Consider the following 23,883-nt stretch of genomic DNA (forward strand, 5'->3'; position numbering starts at 1 on the left):
TGCTATGAAACAAAATACTGAAGCGGACCACGGTGCCTGGACAGTTTGTGCCACCGTCATGTGTTTCCAGGGGATCATATAAGGGACGGACCTGTAAACATGTCAAACGTGGGTGCGTTGCTAGATAATGAGCTAGCCATATGGTGCTCACGCCTAGATTTACGTGCAAGTCGCAGGCATGGGTTCAGGAAATGTGAGAAGAGTTCAGGTTAGCGAGCCAACGCAAACAGCGCACAGAGGCTCTGTTTGCTTCACCCCACCCGGTTTTCACTAATGCTTTCATGTCCACTGCTTAGCTCGTCTAATTAGCCTTCAGTGAAGATATGAAATTGCTCTTTCTTGCCTGCCTCAGCCCCAAAACTGGGAACCACACTACCGCTGAGAGAATCAGGTAATCTACGTTGTTGCTAAGTGAAGTTAGCTACAGCAGCTGATGCTAATGTTTGTTTACCGGGTGATGCTTCGTTAGGCAGCAGCGGTGCTAATCATGCTACCTCAGAATAAAGCTGTTATTGTGAAAATGTCTACTGTATGACGGCTTTAGTAAAATCAGCTGTAACGCGACTCAGGAAGGCAGGAAGCAGTTTGTCAACAGAAAGAAACCAGCGAAACATTTCACCACTGTTGAGTAAAACTAAAAGCTCTGGAGAGGAAGTTGATGTTTGCTTATTCCTGTCCTCCCTCAGCCTTTCATAGTCACGTGTCTGCTTTATTTTAGGTCCCACATTGAGTCAGCAGGACACACTTGTGAACTCAGAGACGCTGCAGACTTTCAGTCCCCCGCTGAGGTGGCAAACTTAGTGTCTGGAAACCCTCCATTCGAGGCTGCGCTGGCCATTCATCTGTTCAGAGCAGGCAGGCTCCTCTTAGGTAAACACCCTCCTGCCCTGTGATCTGTTCGCTTATCTCCACACATCATTTGTGTTTGTCAGCATTATAGTAGAGCTACAAGTGCCCTGCTGCCTGCCCCACAAATGTCAGAGCTTTTCTGTTTTATGCCTAACCTTTACACCAGACGTCCACGTACCCTTCGGCGTTATCTTTGGCGGAACAGACATAAATGAAGATGTGAAAGTCGAGCAGAAGCGTGTGGTTATGGAGCAGGTGCTGCTGAAGGCCAGGTGATGTTTCTGCAAACTATTTTAACCCATTCAATACCAGAAAGTTTCAAACTGAGTACACACATTTTACTTCTTCATCCAGCACATGTCAAAATATGCTATGAGCTGCAGCTACTGTATGCATAATAACAAAGTACTGTGTCACATGTTTGTGTGAAAAGCAAAGTGAGTAAAAGATGACCTGATTTCCAAACAGCATAATGTTAAAGATGACGCATTTCTTTATGATGTCGAGCCACGTTACTTTTTTCATTTCTATCTTTTGCAGTTTTAGAATAATAAAAATGGAAAAGGTCCAAAGAAAAAGTTCCTAATCCTAAACACACCTCAAAATCCACAATGGACTGAAGGTCCTTCAGCGGCCCCCACAGTCCCCGGACCTAAACATCATCATTGAAAACCTGTCTCAAAAGAGCAGCTCATGCAAGATGGCCGAAGGATCTCACAGAACTAGGAGCCTTTTAAAAGGAAAATGAGGTGGAAATCCTGCAAAGAAGAGCTTAAAGAGCCCGAGGTGGCCACAAAAAGCCTTTACAAGCTGCCAAAGGGGGCGTTGTTTCGGCCCTTTTTCATTTATGCTATGTTAAAACTGTAAAAGATGGAAATAAAAAAAGCTATTCTGTCTTGAAATATTGAAGAAAATTGTCATCTTTAGCTTCATGCTGTTTGGAAATCAGGTTGCAGTAAAAGACATGTGGTGCCCAAACCTTTGCACGTGACTGTATGTTATCATTCTACGACCTCTGATGAGGAAGAGCACAGGTGCAGCTAATGACATGAAATATGGATGCATTCCACTTAGCTGCACCAGCTCAAGGGCTCTGTTGCTGTGCGTGCTCACTTCCTGCCGTGGCTCTCATGTGACATTTAAGTGGAATAAAGCGGTTGTTATTAGTTTCACCTGTGCCTGTCGTGCAAACAGTCTTGTTGAACAGGTTATGGTCTGTGAGCGCGATTTAAACGTGGCACTGCTGTCGCTTTGACATATCAATAAGAAACACCTTATTGATTGTTAGCACCAGTTACGCTAACAACGTGTCACTCACTTCCTTTTGTAGAGGTTTGATGTGGAGGTCACCGTCCTGAAGTGTGAGCAGGAAGTAAATGTGACCTTTTACCACCTCTTGAAATTGAAATTGTTCATATGAAATCAAGACTCTACGAGCTCTAACGTGTGATGTGATTTTCAGTTTTGGACGCGCTAACATGTTTCGTAGCTTTACGGGCTCAAAACACGTACTCGCATTTGGATCAGCCGTCAGTTAACTATGGGGAAAAAAGGGCTGAATAGACGATCATCCAGTGCGTGGAGTACCAGCATGAAAGGATGAGGAAGAGCACGCACACACACACACACACAGGCCAGCTCCAGCTGTGCAGCGTGTGTGTTTTCTCCTCCCCTACTTTAACCTGGAGAGTCAGCGCTCTCACGTCCATGTTTCGTCCTGCGCCCTGGCGTGACGCCTCTGTTAGGTTACGTTGAAAGAAGGGTAGAGGGGAGGCGGGGGGGGGCAGTTGCCTTCTGGGAGAACGGGGCAGATCCAGGTCAGGTCAAACATCTGAATCCACACACCTCCCGCTGTCGGTGCCATCACACACCGCTCTGAGCCCGTTTAATAATGCACGCTCACACATGCACAAATTAATATCTCCCCACTGTTTTTTGCTCCACTTTCTCTTTTGTTTTCCTCTCTGTGTTCTCCTCTTTAAATTCTTTCCCTTCAGACCTCAAGCACTTCTCCTGCTCTCACGTGTTCGGCCTGCAGACTTTTGTGATTTACCGCTGTTGCTTTTTTCCTCTTTTGTCAAAATTGCTTGTAAAAGGATAAAACGTGCTGTCAGCCATGAATATTCTTGGTATTCAGGTCTGTTTCGCAGCAGTGATAATGAAGTTTTTTTTTGTTTTTTTTTATCAGGTTTGCCATTGCTTTTACTGACAAACTGAAAGAAGAGGCCGAGTTATTTTTGGTACGATTAAACTCTTTTGTGTTTTAATAAACTGCAGCAGCATCTAATTAGCACTGATGAGGACTTGATAGAAACTTTCTGCGTGTGTCTGACCGCCGCTTCGTCAGTATGAAGTATAAAGTTAGCAGTGAAGGAAAATATTGAAAAGAAAATATTGACCGACGTGCAAAACTCTGAAAAAACAAGCAGCGAGAGCAAAAGTTTTCTGTTTGCATTTTATTGCACATCAGCAGACGGCAGCAGCCTGACAGCTCCGATAAATAGAACAGAAGGGCTTTTACAATACAAACACAATATCCTGGCCTGTCCTGTAACAGTTTGGCATTAAAACAATATTACTGCGTTTTATTGTCAGATTAGATGGTAGCCGTCGGCCACAGATCGAGGCGAGTGGCGTGCTTTATCTCTGCCATTTAGTGCTGACAGCAGGCAGAAGGGACAGGCGCCGAGAGGCATCGCCACGCTTTTATTGTGACAGAAAACACACATGGGGATGGATCTCGCGTGATAACATCCAGTCAATTTCCTTCCCATCCCCTCCCATTTATTTTGTAGCGCTCCCATTATCTTAGCAACTGCTTTGCTCACTCTTTTTTTGTAGGTTTGGATTTTGGTTAAATGTGTTTGGAGCATTAATTGGCTGCTTCTGCTGTCTCACAGTCAGTAACAATCAGGTGCAATTTTGTATAAACGGACGCCACAAATATTCATCGATTGATTTCAGCACTTGTGTGTTTTTGTTGCTTTAACCCGACTCCAATGTGTTTTGTCTCTGAAGCTGTCCCAGAGCGCTAAAATCTACGTCCAGCCTCAAGGTGAGCTCTGCAGGATGAATCCCTCGCTGCTGCTGTGCGTCCCTGACTCACTGCTGGAGTGTTGCATTAATCAGCTTTGACATTTGTCCCTCCATTATCACGCCGTCCGCGGCACAGAGATGTATTTGCTCTTGCCATTGGCCACCGTGCCATGTAGGACAGCCCAAATCACTCATCCATGTTGTTTCCCACCAATAGCCTTGTTTGGCAAATAGTGTCCCTTCATAGATTAGAGGGGAGCTCTTGGCCGGCTGCTCGGCTGAGCCCAGACCAGTGAAAGCTTGTCTTTTATGTGATAGCGATCACGCTGAAGTGCTTTGTACACGGACCACACAAAACAGTGATGCTGTAATATGAACTCTGTCCAATGTGAATAAATGTTTGAAGTTCAAGATCATTTGTTGCATGGTGGACGTTCGCGTCCATGTCCAGTAAAAGCTTCATTAAGGCCGCTGTGTCTTTTATTTTGAAGGTATCCAGACGGATGTGACTGAGAAATTCTGCTGGCACGACTTCTTGAGGAGCTCAGGTACTTTCACTGCTTTTAATTCCAGCCTGATGCGAACGTGATGATCCACAGGCCGACGCTGTGGTCAGCTCTCAGCTTTGTTTATGTCTCTCTTTCCCTTCAGTTGGAGGTTTTTCAGAGTGAAAGCTGCTCTGAGGGAGGTCTGCAGATCAGCCCGAGTAAACAAACAGGTTTTTTATTATTCTTCTGGTCGGTGTGCTGAGCCTTTCGTGGCAGCACTGAGCTCTGAAACTTGAGAGAAGCGTTGGGCATATGCTGCATTTCACCTCGATATTTTCTGCTCTTTAACAGCTCGTTGTTATTGACAGGAAGCGCTTTGGTCAGTCGGGTCGGTCTAAGCTTTGGAAACTTGTGTCTCATCTTATAATCAAGTCTGAAAGTGTAGCAGGGACGGCTGTGTGCACATCCTCAGAGTGCTGGATGCAGCGTTTATGCAATAAAAAGGAACAGCGCCTGCATGCTGAAACATAAGCTCCCTTATAAAAAGGCTTTATTGGTGTCATTTTGACCAGCTGCACACAGACTGCCTCATATTTGTCACCATTTGCAGTGTTGTACATGCAAGCTGTCCTCCATACTCTGAACTGCAGGCTTCTATCCTCACCTGCCCTGTCAGTGAGCAGCTGCACTGCTGGGAGTCACCACTGGGAGCGCTGCAGGAACCACATTCATGCAGCCAGGAAGCAGGAACCTGCTCTGTGTTGTGTTCGAGGCCTCTGCGTGGTGTCAGGGAGGCCAGGCCCGTCCAGTAAATATGCACTGTTACTCCGAGCGTCCACAAATGTCCGTCCCAGGTAGCTTAGTGCTCACAGAGAGCGCCGCTGAGCACAGAGAGGGGCGATTAATAGCTCTCCCGCCGGAGGCCATTTGTCACCACGCTTCACAACCGCTGCAAGTAATACTAATTGTCCACAGTCACGTCTCCATTTGTTACACTTGAAAAAGGACTCGTGCTCTTCCTCAGATGTGATGAAAGCGCCGCCATCTGACTCATCGCCGTCGTTGGAGCTGCGAACGTCGCACACGCGCTGTCTGATGGTGTTAATTTGCCTGACTCACTCTTTGTGGATGTGGGTCAGACGTGTTTAATGTCTGATGCGTTAATTGTGTGTTTTCCCGTCGCAGTTGTCGCCACAGAGCTTTAACCGAGCCGCACATGCTCTGGATGCTCTTCGCTCGTGTTCGTCTGTAATGAGGCCGAGCGACTGTGACCTCAAGGCACAGAGATGCCTTCAAGTGCGACGGTGACTGATCCCTCAGTCTGCACTTCCATGTTGTAAACGTGCTTCTGTGAGGATGCTCTGAAAGATGAAGACTTTAGTTGTTTGGTTGTGACTGTGCTGTTATGTTGAAGCAAAACTAAAACTCTCCTGCAGGAGCTTAAATGAATTATTACTAAGTAGTGCAATGTGGAGTATATTGTGTTAGTTTAATGATGTTTGGAGTAGATATACTCTGTGTCGCGGTGGCACGCTGTACAAAGACCTCCACCAGTGCACATGAAAGAGCCAAAGCAACCTCCCAGACTGAAGACGCTCGACTGTACCGCGAGGGTCTGCGTCATCCGCTGGCTGCCATCGAGGCTCCAAAGGCACAGATGTCAGCACGGGGATCCAGAAGCTGTCGGTCCATGAAAGGTGCTGGGTGTGTGTTGCTTGTGGCCCCTGCTGCGTTCCTGGTGCAGCCATACAGGAAAGACGGCGCCGTGGAGTGAGCGGCGATGCTTTGAGTCAGTGGAGGATGAGGGGAAGCAGGCAGGGGGTCTGTTATTACCACGTCCAGTCACCTGCTCCCCCGAGAAGGCCGTGATTGTTGAATAGATTACGCACACGCGCACGGTGATAAGAGGTGAGGTGAGGCGTCCAGTGCCACGCCTGTCACGTCTTACAGCGTGGCTCGCCTTGCCTGAGTCATGAGTTTTCAGATTGAGATAAAACATCAAAAACAGATCACTGACGTGGCTTCTGCTCATGAATGCAGTGAGTTTCTCCAGCTGAAGATGTTTCAAATGCATATTTACTTGACTCACCCTACAGCGAGATTCGAACCCAGGGACCACCGTCCCACCGTGCCACCTATTGATTAGCAGACATAATGCTGATTGGCTTCACAAACAACTCAGATTACAATAAGAGAATTTGAGAACTTGCTCATCCTCTTCTGACATGAACTGACCTGAAAACAGCTCAAAGTCAGTATATTTAATGTTTCCTCATCAGCTTCATTGATTTCTGTAAACACCTGCTCCAGAAACACCTGTTTGATCATTGCACAGGTGAACAGGCTCACTGGTGACCGGTGAGAGGATCATGATCGGCTCAGTCGTTCATAGAGGATGGAGCGAGCTTCACCGCTTTGTGAACACGTGACGTGGACTGTTGTGTGTAAACTCAGTTTGTTTGTTAATGATTCGTTTCTGCTCGGTTTTCTCGGCGTTCCGGCTCTTTCTGCAGCTGTCAGCGTGCGATTCGAGCGATGCTGTCGTCGGTCAGTCCGCTCGCCGCAGCGTCTGCTCCCTGTGTCGCCTCTCAATAGCTTGATAGGAGCCGTTCAGATAGACGTGTCCTCCTGCTCACGGCTGATTAAAGCATTAAGGGATTGTTCAGAACGTCCTTCTGAAATCAAAGACAAAACAACAAAAATGATTTTTGCGTAGAACTCCCAGAACCGTAGAGCGAGCGGCAGAAGAAACTGCTGCCGGCGCGACGGATGACTTTTACAATCTGTTCTCCTCCCCAGAGGAAAGATGAAGTGAGCTTTTTTTTTGGCCTTTCTTGATCACTTTGACAGGTGTGTGCTCTGCTGTGAGTCCACACACCCTCCATTATTCTCCAGCATGGCGTTCCGGCGCGCTGATATGTTTGTTCGCCTCTCGTCCTGCGAATCGATGCGTGGAGGCTCCGAACGTCCTGCAGATGAGGAGGTTTTTTTTTGACGATCGGCTCCGAGGATCAGGGTCAATGCCCGGACGCCACGCCGTCATTTTAAGATGCTCTTTAATAGCATTAAAAGAGCTGCCGCAGCCTCCTGATCTGGACTTATCTGGCAGGAGGGGATTTCACTGGGCTGTCGCTGTGCTCTGAGCACATGCTTCAGTCTGTCTGTCTGTCTGTCTGTCTGTCTGTCTGTCTGTCTGTCTGTCTGTCTGTCTGTCTCTGTCTCTTTCTCTCTCTGTCTCTTTCTTTCTCTCTGTCTGTCTGTCTGTCTGTCTGTCTGTCTGTCTGTCTGTCTGTCTGTCTGTCTCTCTCTGTCAGTCTCTCTCTGTCTCTTTCTCTCTGTCTGTCTGTCTCTCTGTCTGTCTCCCTTTCTGTCTCTCTGTCTCTTTCTCTCTCTGTCTCTTTCTCTCTGTCTGTCTGTCTGTCTGTCTGTCTGTCTGTCTGTCTGTCTGTCTGTCTCTCTGTCTGTCTGTCTGTCTGTCTCTCTCTCTCTGTCTGTCTGTCTGTCTGTCTGTCTGTCTCTGTCTCTTTCTCTCTCTCTCTTTCTTTCTCTCTGTCTGTCTGTCTGTCTGTCTCTCTCTGTCAGTCTCTCTCTGTCTCTTTCTCTCTGTCTGTCTGTCTGTCTCTCTGTCTCTCTGTCTGTCTCCCTTTCTGTCTCTCTGTCTCTTTCTCTCTCTGTCTCTTTCTCTCTGTCTGTCTGTCTGTCTGTCTGTCTCTCTCTGTCTCTCTCTCTCTCTCTCTCTCTCTCTCTCTCTCTCTCTCTCTGTCTCTCTCTCTCTCTCTCTGTCTCTCTCTGTCTCTGTCTGCGCTCTTCAGTCTTTCTCTCAGACACTTTGGACGTAGATGTTATTGTGGGCTTATGTCGTCCCTCACTGATTGAAGCATCATGTCAGCGTGTGTGATTTATCCTTCTGGGTCACGCTTTAAGCTTCGAGGTCAAGGATTAAAGACGTATTTTATTGGGTGACCCTCCGATATTAAAATATCTGCTTGTTTTGGTGTCGATTAACGTTCTTATGTTCAGACAGCTGACCTCGACCCCAAAGCGCAGCCTTTCCTTTGAAACCTCGACGGCCCTCTCAGCGCCGTGAAGGACGTGATGTCTTTAAAGCGGACGTCTCCTCACATGAGACTTACACACCAAACTGTTTGATGCATCATCATGAAACTTTGCACAGATGTTCATGGTCCCCAGAGGATCAGAGGATCAGGAGACGCTGCTCCTGTAGCGCCGCCTGCAGGCGGAAATCTTCACTTATCCTGTGAAATATCTCAAAATCTGCTGGACAGACTGACGCAGACATTCACGCCCCCCCTCGTCTAGCGCCATCATCGGGTCAAAATCTTAGTTTGCTCCTTGATTAGGTTATTAATGTAAAGCTTGGAAAAGGAAAACAAAGCATGCTAACGCACCAAATTAAGGAAAACAGGAAGAAACAGCGTGTGCTTCAGGATGAAGGCGCTGACATGTAAAACCAGGTAAACATGAGCCCGATGAAGCGCCGAGCTGTTAATAAAAGATCATTTGTGTGCTGAGTGTGAGCTTCTGATTAATCTTCTGGAAGTGTTTGACGTTAGCATGATTATGCTGCCCTCGCAGCGCGTGCTCTTGTGCGTAGCTAGACAGCTAGTTAACGTCCAAAAAGGGGTCTTCAAATAAACACACAGGGCTTGCTTTTCCCGTATTTTACTTGAGTCTTTACCTCTTTCTTTCATGTAAAACTGAAACATTACAGAGAAAATAAAAAAGGATCAGTATATAAGCACTGACATATTCACATTGACGGTAAGTATACACACGTAACTATGGCAACCGAGCATAAAGTTTTTACTGACATACAAATCTGCAATATACTACATAAAACACAACTTCACTACTTATCAAAACATTGTGTTTATGTACACATTTTACTTACAGACTAATGATCTCCAAGGCAGAAGCGTATCATAAAAACATTAGCAACATCGTGAATTCGGCTCTGACCGACTTGGCTGTCTGCTCGACGTGAGAGATGAAGCTAGCTAGCAAGAAACACGGTAACGTCAAAGATAGGTTGTGAGGTAAGAGCGCTCACTCTGTGGCTAATTCCGAAAACCAAACAACAAAACAGAGCGCTCACTCCGACGCTGTTTTCAAATCCAACTGGCAATAGCTTTTTAACGTTTTAAATCATTTTAACTAACTTATTTAACTTATCAATTTATTTATCTAACTTCAAAGACAGCACACTCCCCGCTTGATATAATAGCATTATATCACCACAAATAAATGTCAATACAGATACAATCAAATTTAAGGGGGAATGTTCTTTGGCAATAACATCAACACAAGTCTTTTTGTTGAGACTCAGAAAGAAGGACTACAATCTCGGACACCGGCCTTAGAAACAACTTGGCTGTCCCATCCTTCACAGTCCGCACCTCCACCTTGCGGACCCTCTCGTCACTGCTTGGCAAGGTCTTAACAACCAGTCCCATTGGCCATTCGTTCCTGTGGGCCTGGCTGTCTTTCAATAAGACAACATCTCCTTCTTTTACATTTGGCTTATCTGTCGTCCACTTCCTGCGGCTCTGTAGAGTAGACAGATACTCTCCTTTCCATCTCTTCCAGAATGTGTCGGCAAGACACTGCACTCGCTTCCACTGCTTTCCATACAACTGCGTCGAGTCAAAGTTTCCAGCTGGGGCTGAAATAGCACTCATCTTCTGAGTAAGAAGCATCGCTGGGGTGAGTATTGCAGGATTGTCTGGGTCAGTGGATATGGGCACAAGGGGTCTTGAGTTCATGATCGCTGTCACCTCCGCCATGAAGGTGCTCAGGACTTCATGTGTGAGTCGTGTTGGTCCTGTTTGAAGCAGCATTGCGTCCAGAATGCGCCTGGCAACCCCAATAAGCCGCTCCCAGGAGCCACCCATGTGGGACGCGTGAGGAGGATTAAACACCCAGGAGCATCCTTTCTCTTGTAGGCAGTTCTTGATTACTGTGCCATCTGTGTTCATACCTAAATCCTTGCAAGCTCCTACAAAGTTTGTCCCTCTGTCGGAACGCAGAAGTTTTGCTGGACCCCGAATTGAGAAGAACCTCCTCAGAGCATTGATAAAACTGTCAGTTGACATGGTTTCAATCAGTTCAATGTGCACTGCTCTGGTTGACATGCACGTAAAGAGCACAGCCCATCGCTTGCTCTCCGCACTTCCTCCTCTTGTGCGGCGTGTCATGATGGTCCATGGCCCGAAGACATCAAGGCCTACCGAAGTGAACGGTGGTTCAGGAGCGAGTCTGTCTGTGGGCAGATCTGCCATTTTTTGGTCCTCCAATCTCCCTCTCAATTTGCGGCAGGTAACACACTTGTGTATGACAGAAGACACCAAGCGCTTACCTCCAATTATCCAGTATCCAGCACCTCGGATAGCTCCTTCAGTAACGTGTCGCCCTTGGTGAGCCACTTGTTCATGGAAATGCCTGATAAGCAACGTAGCAATATGATGGCCGTGTGGAATGATCAATGGGTGCTTTTCCTCTTCTGTCAGCTCGGCAGAGGAGAGACGACCTCCGACACGCAACAGGCCATCTTTATCCACTGCTGGATTGAGCTTCTTGAGTGTGCTTCGCTTCATAATTGTCTGTCTGCCTTCTTTAAGACATTTGAATTCCTCCTTAAAGGCTGTGTGCTGGACAGACTGAATGATTAGCACCTTGGCTCGTGAAAGTTCACATATGCTGGGCATTTCTTTGAAACATTTCCATCCTTTCATTTCTCCGTCATCTGTTTTTCCTTTGAAGGATGCTGCAACGTGAATGAGCCTGGCTAAGGTACGACAGAGTGTGCTCCACCTCGAGCACTGCTCAAGGTGTTGTGAGTTCAATAGGGGCTCTGACACATTGGTTGCCAGAGTAACAACCTCAGGACGAACCTCGTCGTCAGCTTCAGGCTCGATGAGGTCGTAAAGACTTGCTTCAGGTGTCTCTGCTGCTTTGTTGGAAAACAAGAAGGCAGGGCCTGTGAACCAGTTACTGTGTTGGAGTTGAGCTGCTGATGTAAACCTGGTAGCATGGTCTGCCGGGTTCAGGTTTGTAGGCACGTAATACCATTGGTTTGGGTGTGTGGATCCTCTAATCCGTGTTACCCGATTGGAAACATACATATAGAACCTTCTTGTGGAGTTGTGTATGTACCCAAGCACAATTCTACTGTCCGTGAAAAACTTTACAGTACTCACTTTAATGTCCATCTCATCTCTGATCAGCTCAAATACCTCAACAGCAAGAACAGCCGCGCAGAGTTCCAAACGTGGAACGGTGTGGGCAGGACGAGGAGCCAGTTTTGACTTCCCGATGACAAATCCGACATGATACTGTCCTCCAATGTCAGCAGCTCTCAAGTAGGCTACAGCTCCAATAGCTACTGTGGAGGCATCTGAAAAGATGCACAGTTCTTTCTCTTGTGTTAAAGACAGTGAGACTGGAATGTAGCACCGCTGGATCTGCAGATCTTCAAGAGCCTTCAAAGAGTCCTTCCATAGGATCCACTCTGCTTCCTTTTCTGGGGGGAGAGGATCATCCCACTCTCTTTGTTCAGATGACAGTTCGCAGACCAGGGCTTTCCCTTGCATTATTACTGGAGCTACAAAGCCCAAGGGGTCGTACAAACTGTTAACTGTCGACAACACACCTCTTCGTGTGAATGGCTTCTTTTCCTGGGACACCAGGTAAGTAAAGCTGTCAGTCTCTAGGTTCCAGGAAAGCCCCAAGCTCCTCTGAAGAGGGAGAGGATCCATTCCAAGGTCGAGATCCTTTAGATCCTTTGCTCGGTCCTCTGCTGGGAAGGCTTCCATTACCTGGCTGCTGTTTGATGCCACTTTGTGAAGTCGCAGGTTGGATTCTGCTAACATCTGTCTGGTCCGTGTGAGAAGATCTATTGCCTCTTCAGGTGTGGCAACTGACATGAGACCGTCATCAACGTAAAACTGTCTTTCAACAAATTGTCTTGCATCACAACCATGTTCTCGTTCACCCTCTTGAGCTGCTCGTCTCATGCAGTAGATAGCAACGGCAGGTGAGGGGCTATTTCCAAACACATGGACCTTCATCCTGTATTCTACCACTGCTTTGTTGATGTCGTTGTCCTCATACCAGAGGTACCGAAGGAAATCTCTATGGTCTTCTTGGACAACAAAACAATAGAACATTTGCTCGACATCTGTTGTAAAAGCCACAGGTTCTTTCCTGAACCGCAAGAGGACGCCCAACAGAGTGTTGTTCAAATCTGGCCCACTAAGGAGAACATCATTAAGAGACGTCCCATCGCATGCAGCACTCGAGTCGAACACGACCCGTATCTGGTTTGGCTTTTGCGGGTGGTACACACCGAATGTGGGCAAGTACCAATGTTCTTTGTCTTTGTCCAAAGGTGGAGCAGACTCAGCTTGATCACTGTCCAACATCTTCTGCATGAACTTAATGTAATGATCTTTCATCTCTGGGTTTTTCACCAAAGTCCTCCGCAGTGAACAGAGACGTTTTAAAGCTTGCTCCCTGTTGCTCGGAAGCTGTCTCCTTGGACAGCGAAAGGGTAAAGGAGCCACCCAGCTGTTCCCTTCGTTTTGATGGACCTTTGCATCCATGATGGTAAGGAAATGTTTGTCATCCATGGACAGTGCTGGTTTGTTGTCATCTTTAGACCTGTCAAACACTGAACACCCCAGATTGTCTGCACTGAGGGTGGACCTTGTATTCTTGTCACAAGCAGGAAAGACTGAACCATGATATTGTGTTATGCACCCGTAGTCATCTTTCACATGGATGCTGTTTGGACATGGTTTTAGAAAGGATGTACGACCATTGTTCAGCATGTTAGTCTTGTAAACACTGACCTCTGATGGCTTGTGAACTGTTCCCAAGCACACTTCTCCAACGATGACCCAGCCGAGGTCTAGCCGCTGAGCGTAAGGTGCATTATGGGGCCCATTTATTTGCTCACGCACTTTATGCACCCGTAGGATGTCTCTCCCTAAGAGCAGAAGGATCGGAGCATCTAGGTCTACAGGTTGAATCTTATCAGCAACTGAGAGCAGGTGGGGGTGGTGGCGCGCGACCTCTGGAGAGGGAATTTCTGACCTTTCATCCGGCACCATGTCACACTCTATCAAGGGGGGTAAGGGAAGCTGGAGTTTCCCATCCATGGACTCGATAGAGAAATTAACAGCTCTCCTTCCTGAAGTCTCCGTTTTCCCAGAACATGTTTTTAGGGTGTATGGTGTGTGGCTGGCTTTTACTTTGAAAAGGTCAAAGAATTCTGTTTTGGCGAGGGACTTGTTACTTTGTTCATCCAGCACCACATACATTCTAATTGCCTTCTCTTTTTTCCCTGTTGGAAAAGCTCTCACTAAACAGATTTTGGAACACGAGCGTAGACTGTCGGCCTGGCCACAAATCTCTGTACACTTAGAGGTTACTGAAGATGAGCATTCACCGTGCTCCCCGCTGTTGCTTCCTTCAGCTACAGCACTCTGTGTGGGTGTGAGAGGGGGATCTGGATGCAGTGCGGCGATGTGCTTCTCACTGTTGCACTCTAAACACTTGATGGTTACCTTACAGTCTCTTGCCATGTGTTGAACAGAACCACAACATCTATAACAGATGCGATTCTCTTTTAGGTAGGCTTTGCGCTCTTCCAGGGGTTTGCCTCTGAAGAGCTTGCACTTTTTCAATGGGTGCGGTTTTTTGTGTATTGGACACTGACGATCGGGCTCCTCTAATTTCTTCAGAACAGGATCGGTTTGGATGCTTGATTGCTCTGCAGGGATGTCTACTTTGTGTACAGTCACAGAGGTTTTACGATGAGGCTGTACAAGCTTTTCTGGTCTACAAGACACATGACTGCTGGGGGTGGATAGAAAGAAGCTTGGGTCATTTCTTATTTTTGCTTGCCGTTGAATGAAATTGGAGAAGACACAAAAGGGAGGAAAAGCCACTCTGTAATCCTCTTTGTAGTTGCTTCCAACAGCTGTCCACTTTTCTTGGAGGTTAAAGGGGAGTTTTTCTACTATTTGTTTTATCCCACGAGGTGTATCCAGATATGCGAGCCCTGGTAGGGTGCCGTCCTGCTTAGCACACTCCAGTTCGAGGAGGATGTCACCTAGCTCTCTCAGCTTGACATTGTCTTTGTTAGTCAACCTTGGAAAGTGTTCAATCTTTTTTAGCAGTGCGTCCTCGATGACCTCAGGTGTTCCATAACTCTCCTCGAGACGTTGCCACACCATATTGACACCTGCTGCAGGATTGAGGGCATGCACCGCACGAATTCTCTTTGCCTGCTCTGATGAGTCGGTTCCCAACCATCTTATTAACAGGTCTAGCTCCTCCCTGGCAGAGAGATTCAAATCCTTTGTTGCACTTAGAAAAGAGGCCTTCCATGACCAATAATTTTCAGGTTTATCATCAAATTGCAGAAGCCCAGTGCTTATCATTTCTCTCCGAATGAGATATCTTGCAAAGTCCTCATGAGCACCTTTTGGCTCAGGTAAGTATTCTCTTTCTGGATTGGTTGTGTATTTTGGAGTACTGTGAGGCTGAATATTGTCTGTGTTCATTGTAGGCTCTTTCTTTATGTCTTTGTTCACAGCCTGTGTGTTTATTTTACTCTCATCAGACTCCACTGTTACACGTTTTGAGGGCAGTTCTGCAAAATGCTGCTGGATGTACTCACATGTGCGTTGTACAGGACTGATGGGCTTGTCTGTGTCACAGGGTTCTTGTGTGAGCTCCCCGCTTTCCACTTCAGCTTCCTCATAGGCTTCCATTTCAGCTTCAGCTGCAGCAACAGCTCTTTCACACTTCAGAAGATGGAGATTTGCATCCAGTTCTGCTCTCTGTTTCATCATGTTAGCTTCTCTTTCGGCGTAAACTAATTGTGCTCGGGCAGCTTTTGCCTTAGCATAAGCTTTTGTGGCTGTTGATGATGAACGCTGAGAGAGTCTAGTGGATGCTCTGGATGACTGTGACTTAGCATCGAATGACTGAGGAAGCATCTGCTCTTCGGTTGCTTCACCTCCACTAGCTTCATTTTGCTGCACAGTGGTGTGCTCCTTATGGTAACTTTTCCCTGAGCGTAGACTCATGCTTGCTGAATAATGTTTTGTAGTGCTTGAGCCCGCCGAAGATTAGTCTTTTTACTATGCTGCCCTCGCAGCGCGTGCTCTTGTGCGTAGCTAGACAGCTAGTTAACGTCCAAAAAGGGGTCTTCAAATAAACACACAGGGCTTGCTTTTCCCGTATTTTACTTGAGTCTTTACCTCTTTCTTTCATGTAAAACTGAAACATTACAGAGAAAATAAAAAAGGATCAGTATATAAGCACTGACATATTCACATTGACGGTAAGTATACACACGTAACTATGGCAACCGAGCATAAAGTTTTTACTGACATACAAATCTGCAATATACTACATAAAACACAACTTCACTACTTATCAAAACATTGTGTTTATGTACACATTTTACTTACAGACTAATGATCTCCAAGGCAGAAGCGTATCATAAAAACATTAGCAACATCGTGAATTCGGCTCTGACCGACTTGGCTGTCTGCTCGACGTGAGAGATGAAGCTAGCTAGCAAGAAACACGGTAACGTCAAAGATAGGTTGTGAGGTAAGAGCGCTCACTCTGTGGCTAATTCCGAAAACCAAACAACAAAACAGAGCGCTCACTCCGACGCTGTTTTCAAATCCAACTGGCAATAGCTTTTTAACGTTTTAAATCATTTTAACTAACTTATTTAACTTATCAATTTATTTATCTAACTTCAAAGACAGCACAATGATGTTTGGGTGGCTCACTTTAATCTCCGGCTCTTCGCTGGGTACCTTGTCAGCCTCTGTGCTCTTGGTGCTGTTTTCCACACTGATTAGGCTGCAACCTTCCAGTGTTTCCAGCAGACTGTTTCCCCGCTGAGCGTTACGACTGTGATCAGAGAATTGTGCGAGCACATTAGTCACTCCTGTCTTATTTTCCTCGTGACCTTGGGTGATGTATTGCTTTCATTATCTGCCGATGTACTCGGGATGTTCATTATGCAGTGTTTTGATATTGTCGCGCTGTCTGTCTTTCTGTGTGTCTGGCTTCTCTCCAGGTGTGAGCAGCGAGCGCCTGGACGAGCTGCGAGTCTTCCTGTTGGTCTGCGGCCTCAGACGAGTCAAGGACCCTCTTTATCTGGTCCAGGTTTTTTCAGGTCCGGTGTCTGAACATTATGATTATCATCTGTTTCTGTATGTGCAGGCATAGAAGCGCTCAGTCGAGTCGTAGCCGCCGTGCCGGGTAAAACAGGTGTTTCCTGCTGGCGTGTTTTCCTCTGACTGTGTTCCTGCGGTCGAGGCAAACTCCTCATCAATTAACAATGAAGTTAGAACTCTGCGGTTGAGTTTCAGCTAATTGAAAATTTATGTGAAAGTGCAAAGAGATTCTTCTGACAGCTCGCGTTGGCCCTGCGAACACATTCGTCTGCTCCAGCCTCGCCTCCATGGCGTTTGTTTTTATGGGGTTCCCGTCTTAAAGACCCTCCGTGAGTCCGTCTGAGGGCTGCGTGGCATCACATCAGCGGCGGCTGCTCGTGTAATTGCACAAGATTTATTTTATGTGACGTTCATGGCACAGTTATGGTAATGAGACGGCACTAGAGGGCGTCAAATTGTACATTAATGTTGCATCCGGACAGGAGAGTGAGATGTGTGTGTTTTCATAATTATCTACACACACTTAAAAAGTAAAACATGTGGCACTAAGAGAGTATCACACCAACAACAACTGCTTTTAAGGAAGCTGCTGTGCATTTTCCCTGAGCTGTTTTTCTTCACATCTCCGCTTTCATGTCTTCCAGAGTGGCACCGCCAGGATCCGCTGAATGTGTTTGTCATTATTGGGCCAAAGGTGAGTTCGCAGTCATTTTTCTGCGCCGTGAATCTCAGCGCCGCTGAAATTACCTGGAAACCTGCCGTTGGAATTGAAGCTGCCTCTAATTGGATGTAGCGGAGATACTGGCTTTAGCTGTTTAGCTGGAATTAAGGCTGGGAGGAGATGCAGTCCTCTGCGGACGAGGCGAGGGTCAGCGGCGGTCCTGTTTCCTTCTGTCTGATTGGCCGGCTGCTCGGCACACCTGCGGCCTGTGTGGAGCTGACTCACATTAATGCACATCGCTGGACGTGTGTGTGTGGTGTGTGTGTAGAGATCACACGCCATCATGCTTCTGTCCTGTGGATCACTCATGAAGACGTTAACCTCACGTGGTTTCATGTCGAGCATTCAGATGATTAAAATGATTCCACCTGCTGTGATTTGGGAAATTCATTAGCAGCCAATCAAATCAGAGGAGGGCTTTTTTTCTACATTATTTTAATGGCTTGCACTTCATGTTAGTGTTTCTGTCTGCTCAGTCCTGCAGACATCAGTCACATCCCAGCAGCAGCAGCAGCCTCAGTGCTCTTACAGCTCTTCTCCTTTTCCAATCTGTCACTCATTGATTTCTCCGTGTTTTTCTTCATCTTTTCTTCCCCCTGACTTGCTTGGATGTGACGTGAGCGCACAGTATTTTAGTGTCTCTTCTCTTTCAAACAGTGGTGTCAGGCACAAGGTATGTTCTGCTTTAGCTTCGCTCAGAAACAGCTCAATTAGACGTGGCCGGGGGCTTCCACGCCGGCTCACTGCTGCTTCTTGCTCTGCTGTACTTTGCTGTCATTTGATGAGGCGGTTCGGTGGAAGCGGAGACGTGTGATTCGTCACGACGCCGCTGAATCACAGCGGTTTGTTTGTCTGAGGAGTGAAAAGTGTAGTATTAGTATAATAAACCTGTATTTCCGCTTCATATTTATAAGACTCCACATTTGGTTAAACATGCGGATTGACAGTAAAATTTGCTCCGACCGTCGTGACATGCTGCGGATGCACAGCTCCTTCATTCAAGTAGTGAGCGCTGTGGCTGCACAGCATCTGTCATTAAGAGGAAAATTCAGGTCAGTTTGTCAGCGATGACACATCTCACTCCTCTGCTGTCACTGGGCTTTATCAAGCATCGCAGTGTGCAGCATGTTCTGCGTTATTACTGAGGGTGTTCTGAAAATGGAAATCTCAGGACGTTCCACCAATTATTTACTGCTGAGGAAAATGTGTGGAAAAGGACAAAACAGCAGTGTCGTTATCACAAATCCAGAAATACATGACAAACGCTGACGCCTCCTCCTCCTGAGTGGTCACGTCTGTCCTGTAGATTTCCTGTGGACTCGCCACAGACCCAGCGTCGCGTTTAAATGGTTCGTCTTTGTCAGTACAGTTTTTATGGTGATCTGTCCCCCCGCTGATTTTTCAGTCTGCTAAATCCCAGATTACACCAGGATACAAAATGTTCTCCGTTAGCTTCTTTGATTTTAATGCACGTGTGCTTTACAGCCTTTAGAAATTCCATGAGCTATAGAATAAAAGAGGAAAGTAGCAGCTTGCTTGGCGGCATCTTTGACCTAAATTGCTATGCTTTGACTTTTACTGTGGGCAGGCTAATGCATGCAAATCCCACGTTGCAATTAATCAGATTGGCCACCCACCCCACCCTGACCCCAATCTCTGAAAACACAGGATTTTCAGAGAATGATTTTCTCTTGATAGAAATTATTAATTGTGTATGTTGCCGTCTGGATTAAGTCAACGCCGGCATCCTTGGTGAAAACAGAGCTTTTAGCTGTCAGTTGTTGACGCTCTTTGTCGTGTGCTGGCCTCTCTTAGATTGATCCTGCGCTCACTGTTGAAGTAGAAGCTGCCGTTCAGAGGTAAGCTTTCTTTTTTCCTTCCTTCAAACTTACACATTTCATATCTGCTAAGAGAAAACTTGACATCTGACAGTCTCATTGCCAGCGCTTTGATCCTCTGGGAAACCTGCAGATTGCTTTTCCTTCTATTCATCCCATGTGGCACAAGAAAATATCTAAAAGTGGCTTTAACTTGATATAATGTGAACAGAGTGAAAATCTGAGCAGAGCACCGAGATCCTCTGTTTTTTTATCTGTCCTCCCACTCTCAAGTCTTGGCTGATCTTTCAGTTTTTCGCCAAGGGCCTCCACCACAGCAGAGGTCTGTGGGGCAGGAAGCTGCCCTCTCTGGTTAGGACTTTTACCTGGACTCTCTGTGCATGTCACACGTAGCGCAGCCGTGTTTGCTGCCCTGAGCCTGTCACTGCCCTTTAGCATCATTCACGCCTCTGTGAGCCCTGAGTCACGCAGAACTGAGCTCTGCCACTGCTTCTGCAGAACAGCAGGGGTCTTCTTGGCCCAGGAGAGGAGCCAACAGGAGCTTCATGCAGCGATGAAAAGGTGCTTCGCTGTGGTCAACAGCTCCATCTCAGAGGGCATGTCAGCAGCCATCTTGGAGGTAAACATCTTCAGGACTCGTGGGTAACTGGGTAACAATTCCTCTGCCAAACACGGTGTCTTTTTATAGCTCAGGCTTTGTGATGCAGGATAATGTTTGGGAATGAGATTGTGATTTATATCAAAGTGTATCCTGAGCATTCGCTATCCGAAGCCCTTGAAAAATGTAAACCATGTGAATATTTACAGGAGTCCTTATCTCACTGTTTCTGCTCAGCTTCAATGTTATCTGACCACTTCAGGGACAATTACCCAAATTAATTGCTTGACTCCAATCTTCCCATTCCTGAGTGAGCAAAACCTGCAAATCCACTTAATCTCTTTTAAACAGTCGATTAAGACAATCCACAGTAGGCTTAAGGTCTGATTAGTGTGTTAGCATGTTTCACTCAGCAACCTGCTGAAGGTATTAGCTGATACAGATTGTTAATTCTGTAAGTGAACTAAGGAAGTGAAGAGCAGAACAGCCGAGCTGTTCGATTTCCAAGGTGCTTTTTACGGTCTGGGTGAGCGACTTTGACTTCTTTGACATTTTACATGTCAGCAGCTTCTGATGGTTTAACCTCTCGCCTCCTACAGGCCATGGATCTCGGGGTACCCGTGTTAGCCAGGGACATTCCAGGAAATGCGGCCGTCGTGCAGCACGAGTCCACGGGGCTCCTGTACTCGTCTCCTCAGGTATATGTGACAAACACTGACCAGGTGTGGGTGACTTTAACACTGACTGCGCTGATGGACTGCAGAGGGGACACACTGCAGACACACAGCACCCAGAGCATTGATAAGTAGCGTTGCAGTGCTGTCTCAGGATGACTGAAGGTTGTCTTATGATTTTAAAGGTATGCTGTGCAGCATATTCCTGCAAAACAATGCATAGACTCCTTCAGAAGTAATCCCTCTGCATCATCACTTATGACCCTCCTGAAGTGCGTGGAGGCGCATTTATCTGCAGTGCCACCGCCCTCCGCCTCTGTTTCCTTATTTTGCTGTGTGCTCTGCAGCCTTTGGGCAGTGGGTGTGTAGCCCCTTGTCAATGACAGCATGCAGGTGAGGTCACGAAAGGTAGCGACCAGGTGCCAGAAAGGAAGCAGCGCTGAAAAAAAGAGCAAATGCAGTGAGACAAAAAGAGACGAGAGTCAGTCTGAGTGTTTTCTGTAGGGCAGGTAGCTGCCTGCCGTTAGTTTAGCTAGCTTACCGAAGTATCGGCTCCTCTGTTACGACAAATGCAACGTTCCTACAAGCTTTCAGTTCCTTCAAGTAAGAAAAGTTTACATCATTTTGTAAAACTTTGTACTTGAAATTCTCATCATTAGTCCAGTCTCAGCAGATAACATATAACAAAAGGAGCTGATGTTTCCGCAGGTACTTAGATTAGAATCAGAAAGTGCAGCCTTCAGGGAGAGAGCAGAGATAGCACATTACCATGCAGTGATGCAACACATCGCAGGATGCAGGAAAGTGCAAAGTGGGGAGCTCCCATGAGGACGATCCAGTTTGATATTTAATGAGGTTTGATGCAAAAGGAGAATAGCATAGGTTAAGGCAGGGGCTGTCAAACTGGAGAGCAGGCCCCCCTCGGGGGGCAGAGAGGCACTGCAGGGGGGGCGTGCACAGAGGGGAGAATATGGATTCAAAGTAAGCTGAATGAAAATGATTTATGGAGGAAAGTAAACAACAGTTTGCTGATGGTATCACGCTGACCTTCATTCCACTAAAATACAGCTCGGATCTGTTTTGTTGCCTCATTTCTTACCCCCTCCTCGTTAATGATCATTGAAAATTTGGGGGGGGGGCAGGAAAAGTTTGACGAGTTCTGGGTGGAGGCCAGCTGACAGAGGCCTTGCTGCTGTCAGGACACCATGCTGTAGCGTGATGTTGTTGTAGCGGCAGAGATAAGTCCTCTCTGAGGAGGTGGGGGTGGGGGTGGGGGGTGCAGTCACGTGTGCTTGCTGAGCTGCCAGGAGGAAGCTCTCACAGATGGTTGCAGCAACTTGGGCTGGATAAAGCACGACCTCAGCCAGGACTGCTGGGCAGCGAGGGCCGGCCTCTCAGCCAAAACTTTTCCTGCAGTGGATCAGGCTCAAAACTGTTTCTGCATCTTTAAAAATGGTGTCTTATTTTTGATTGGCGGCGTTTCCGGCTCTTTAAGCTTTTAAAGTAATTACACGGGGTGTATAGGTATCAAGAGACGTGTCAAACGAAACAAACACACGCGTGCACTCGACGGAGAAAAATGGCGCTCTCTGGCTGGCTCTATAATTTGCACTAACAGAGAAATGATTATAAGCGTGCTGCTCATAAGATGAGCTTTAATCCTGTTGCTGGGGATTTGTAGCTCTCATATAGCCACACAGAAGAGCCGTTCCTACCAAAGAGCTTCTCCAGAAGTAATCACATCACTTGAGTGAAGTGAAGTATAGTGAATTGGCCTGCTGACTGGCAGTGGCTAAAACTTTGCGTGCCCGTTGGCGCCCTGCTGCAGTAAACGCTGGCTGCCGTGTTTCAGGAGCACTTTAAGGCACTTTCACTTCATTTTGCTGGAGGCTTCCCTCCGTCTGTTGGCCCAGCAGATGAGCGTCAGGATGCTGTGTGGGTACAGCACGTTTCAGTCGACGCTCGGCGGCGGCACCATCATTTATATCCTCGTCTTCTCCTCCCCGTGTCCCTGTGACAGCTGTTGTGGTGGCATCATTTAAGTGTAGCTGCCACTTTGTTTGTTTTTCCCTTTCTTCATAAGCAAGTGAGAGGTGGCAGCTATTAAGATAGACTGAAAAGGTCTATTGGACAGCCATATTTGGATCTGGAGCCACAAATATCTCCCTCCTTTGGCAACGTGCACACATTTTAGATGCATTTGCTAATCAGTGCACAGGCTTTTATCTGAGTTCTGTTCTCATGCCTTGGATTATCTTCTATACTTTAAAAACACATATCTTCAGGCAACTTCAATGGCAGGCTTTAAGTGGCATTTGGCAGTAAATGAGACACGTTTTGCCTTTATCCTCGCCAGGAATTTGTGCATCAGTCTCAGAGGCTGGTGTCAGATCATGAGCTGAGAGGGAGGGTGGTGAGGAACGGAAAAGTCTACGTGGAAGAGCATCACAGCCTGAAACAGGAGAGAGAAACCTACCAGCGGCTGGTAGACGCTCTGCTCTGAATGCGAGGTGACAGCGTTCAGCCCGGGTACTTTCTCAGGAACTTCAGCAACAGAGAACAAAGCCTTTCGTTTATTTAACCACATATTACAGGTATTTTTACTCCCATCCTTTCAAGAAATCAGCCTGCACGGGTTTCTGTACAGAATAATCCTCTTTTATCTGCACTGCCTGATTGAAATTATGCTGCAGAGCACTTTGAACTTACGATCTAGAGTAGAAAAGGTCGTCCTGTTAATATATTTTATGTATTTGAAATTGATGTTGTCCTGTTATATATGGTTTAGATTGAATATGGAAAGATGCATTCTGTGTTTATTCATTCTAATTAATAAAAGAGGAAAATAACACTGGTTGTTTTTGACTGGTTGGTGATCTGAAAACACTCACTTGTCCTTTTGGATGCCTTCATGGTAGATAAAACATGGAAAGTGCCCTCTGAGGTGGAGAAAGTACTAGAAAATTAGTATTAGTTCAGTTTAACTCTGAGTCCTAATAAAGCAGTTTAATTCTCGATCAGGGTTTAAATGCATCATGTCTTTCTGCAGACTGTCTGGAAATGCATGATTTTAAAATTATCATTCCCTCTATCGAGACAAAAATAGCTGTTATCTGTCGTGCTTTCCCAAAGTGCCATTAAATCTCGGTTGTGCAGTGCAGGTTCAGCTAATCTGCTCTTGCTAAAACAGTTCCAATATTTCTCTTGCTTCCAGTCTGTATGCCACCACATTCATTTTTAATAAAGTGCAACGGTTGGGTTGCACACAAGTTTCCAGCAAAAACTCAATTTGTTTAAAGGGCAAAGGGGCACAAAAGGTTCTTATAATTTGCTGTTACAGAGGCTGATTTTGGCAACACGCTGGGGGCAGTGGACGGTTCGAAAGCTGCAGTTCTCTCCAAAGTTTTGCACTACGCCACCTTTTTGATGCAACTGTAAAATAAAGTAAG

General features: G+C 46.6%; 1 protein-coding gene across 1 annotated transcript; it reads left to right on the plus strand.

Moving 5' to 3' along the window:
* Positions 1 to 63: 63 nt before the first annotated feature.
* On the plus strand, positions 64 to 23,288 carry glt1d1 (glycosyltransferase 1 domain containing 1). Its single transcript, XM_070964271.1, has 12 exons — positions 64 to 391; positions 719 to 870; positions 1,016 to 1,121; positions 3,038 to 3,089; positions 3,868 to 3,904; positions 4,377 to 4,433; positions 16,504 to 16,602; positions 17,248 to 17,297; positions 19,140 to 19,183; positions 19,661 to 19,781; positions 20,360 to 20,458; positions 22,791 to 23,288. Exons 1-12 carry the CDS (start codon positions 324 to 326, stop codon positions 22,935 to 22,937), a joined length of 1,032 nt encoding a protein of 343 aa, XP_070820372.1. The 5' UTR covers positions 64 to 323; the 3' UTR covers positions 22,938 to 23,288.
* Positions 23,289 to 23,883: the final 595 nt, after the last annotated feature.

Source organism: Chaetodon trifascialis, chromosome 6 (genome assembly GCF_039877785.1).
Source record: "Chaetodon trifascialis isolate fChaTrf1 chromosome 6, fChaTrf1.hap1, whole genome shotgun sequence".
Classification (NCBI taxonomy): Eukaryota; Metazoa; Chordata; class Actinopteri; order Chaetodontiformes; family Chaetodontidae; genus Chaetodon; species Chaetodon trifascialis.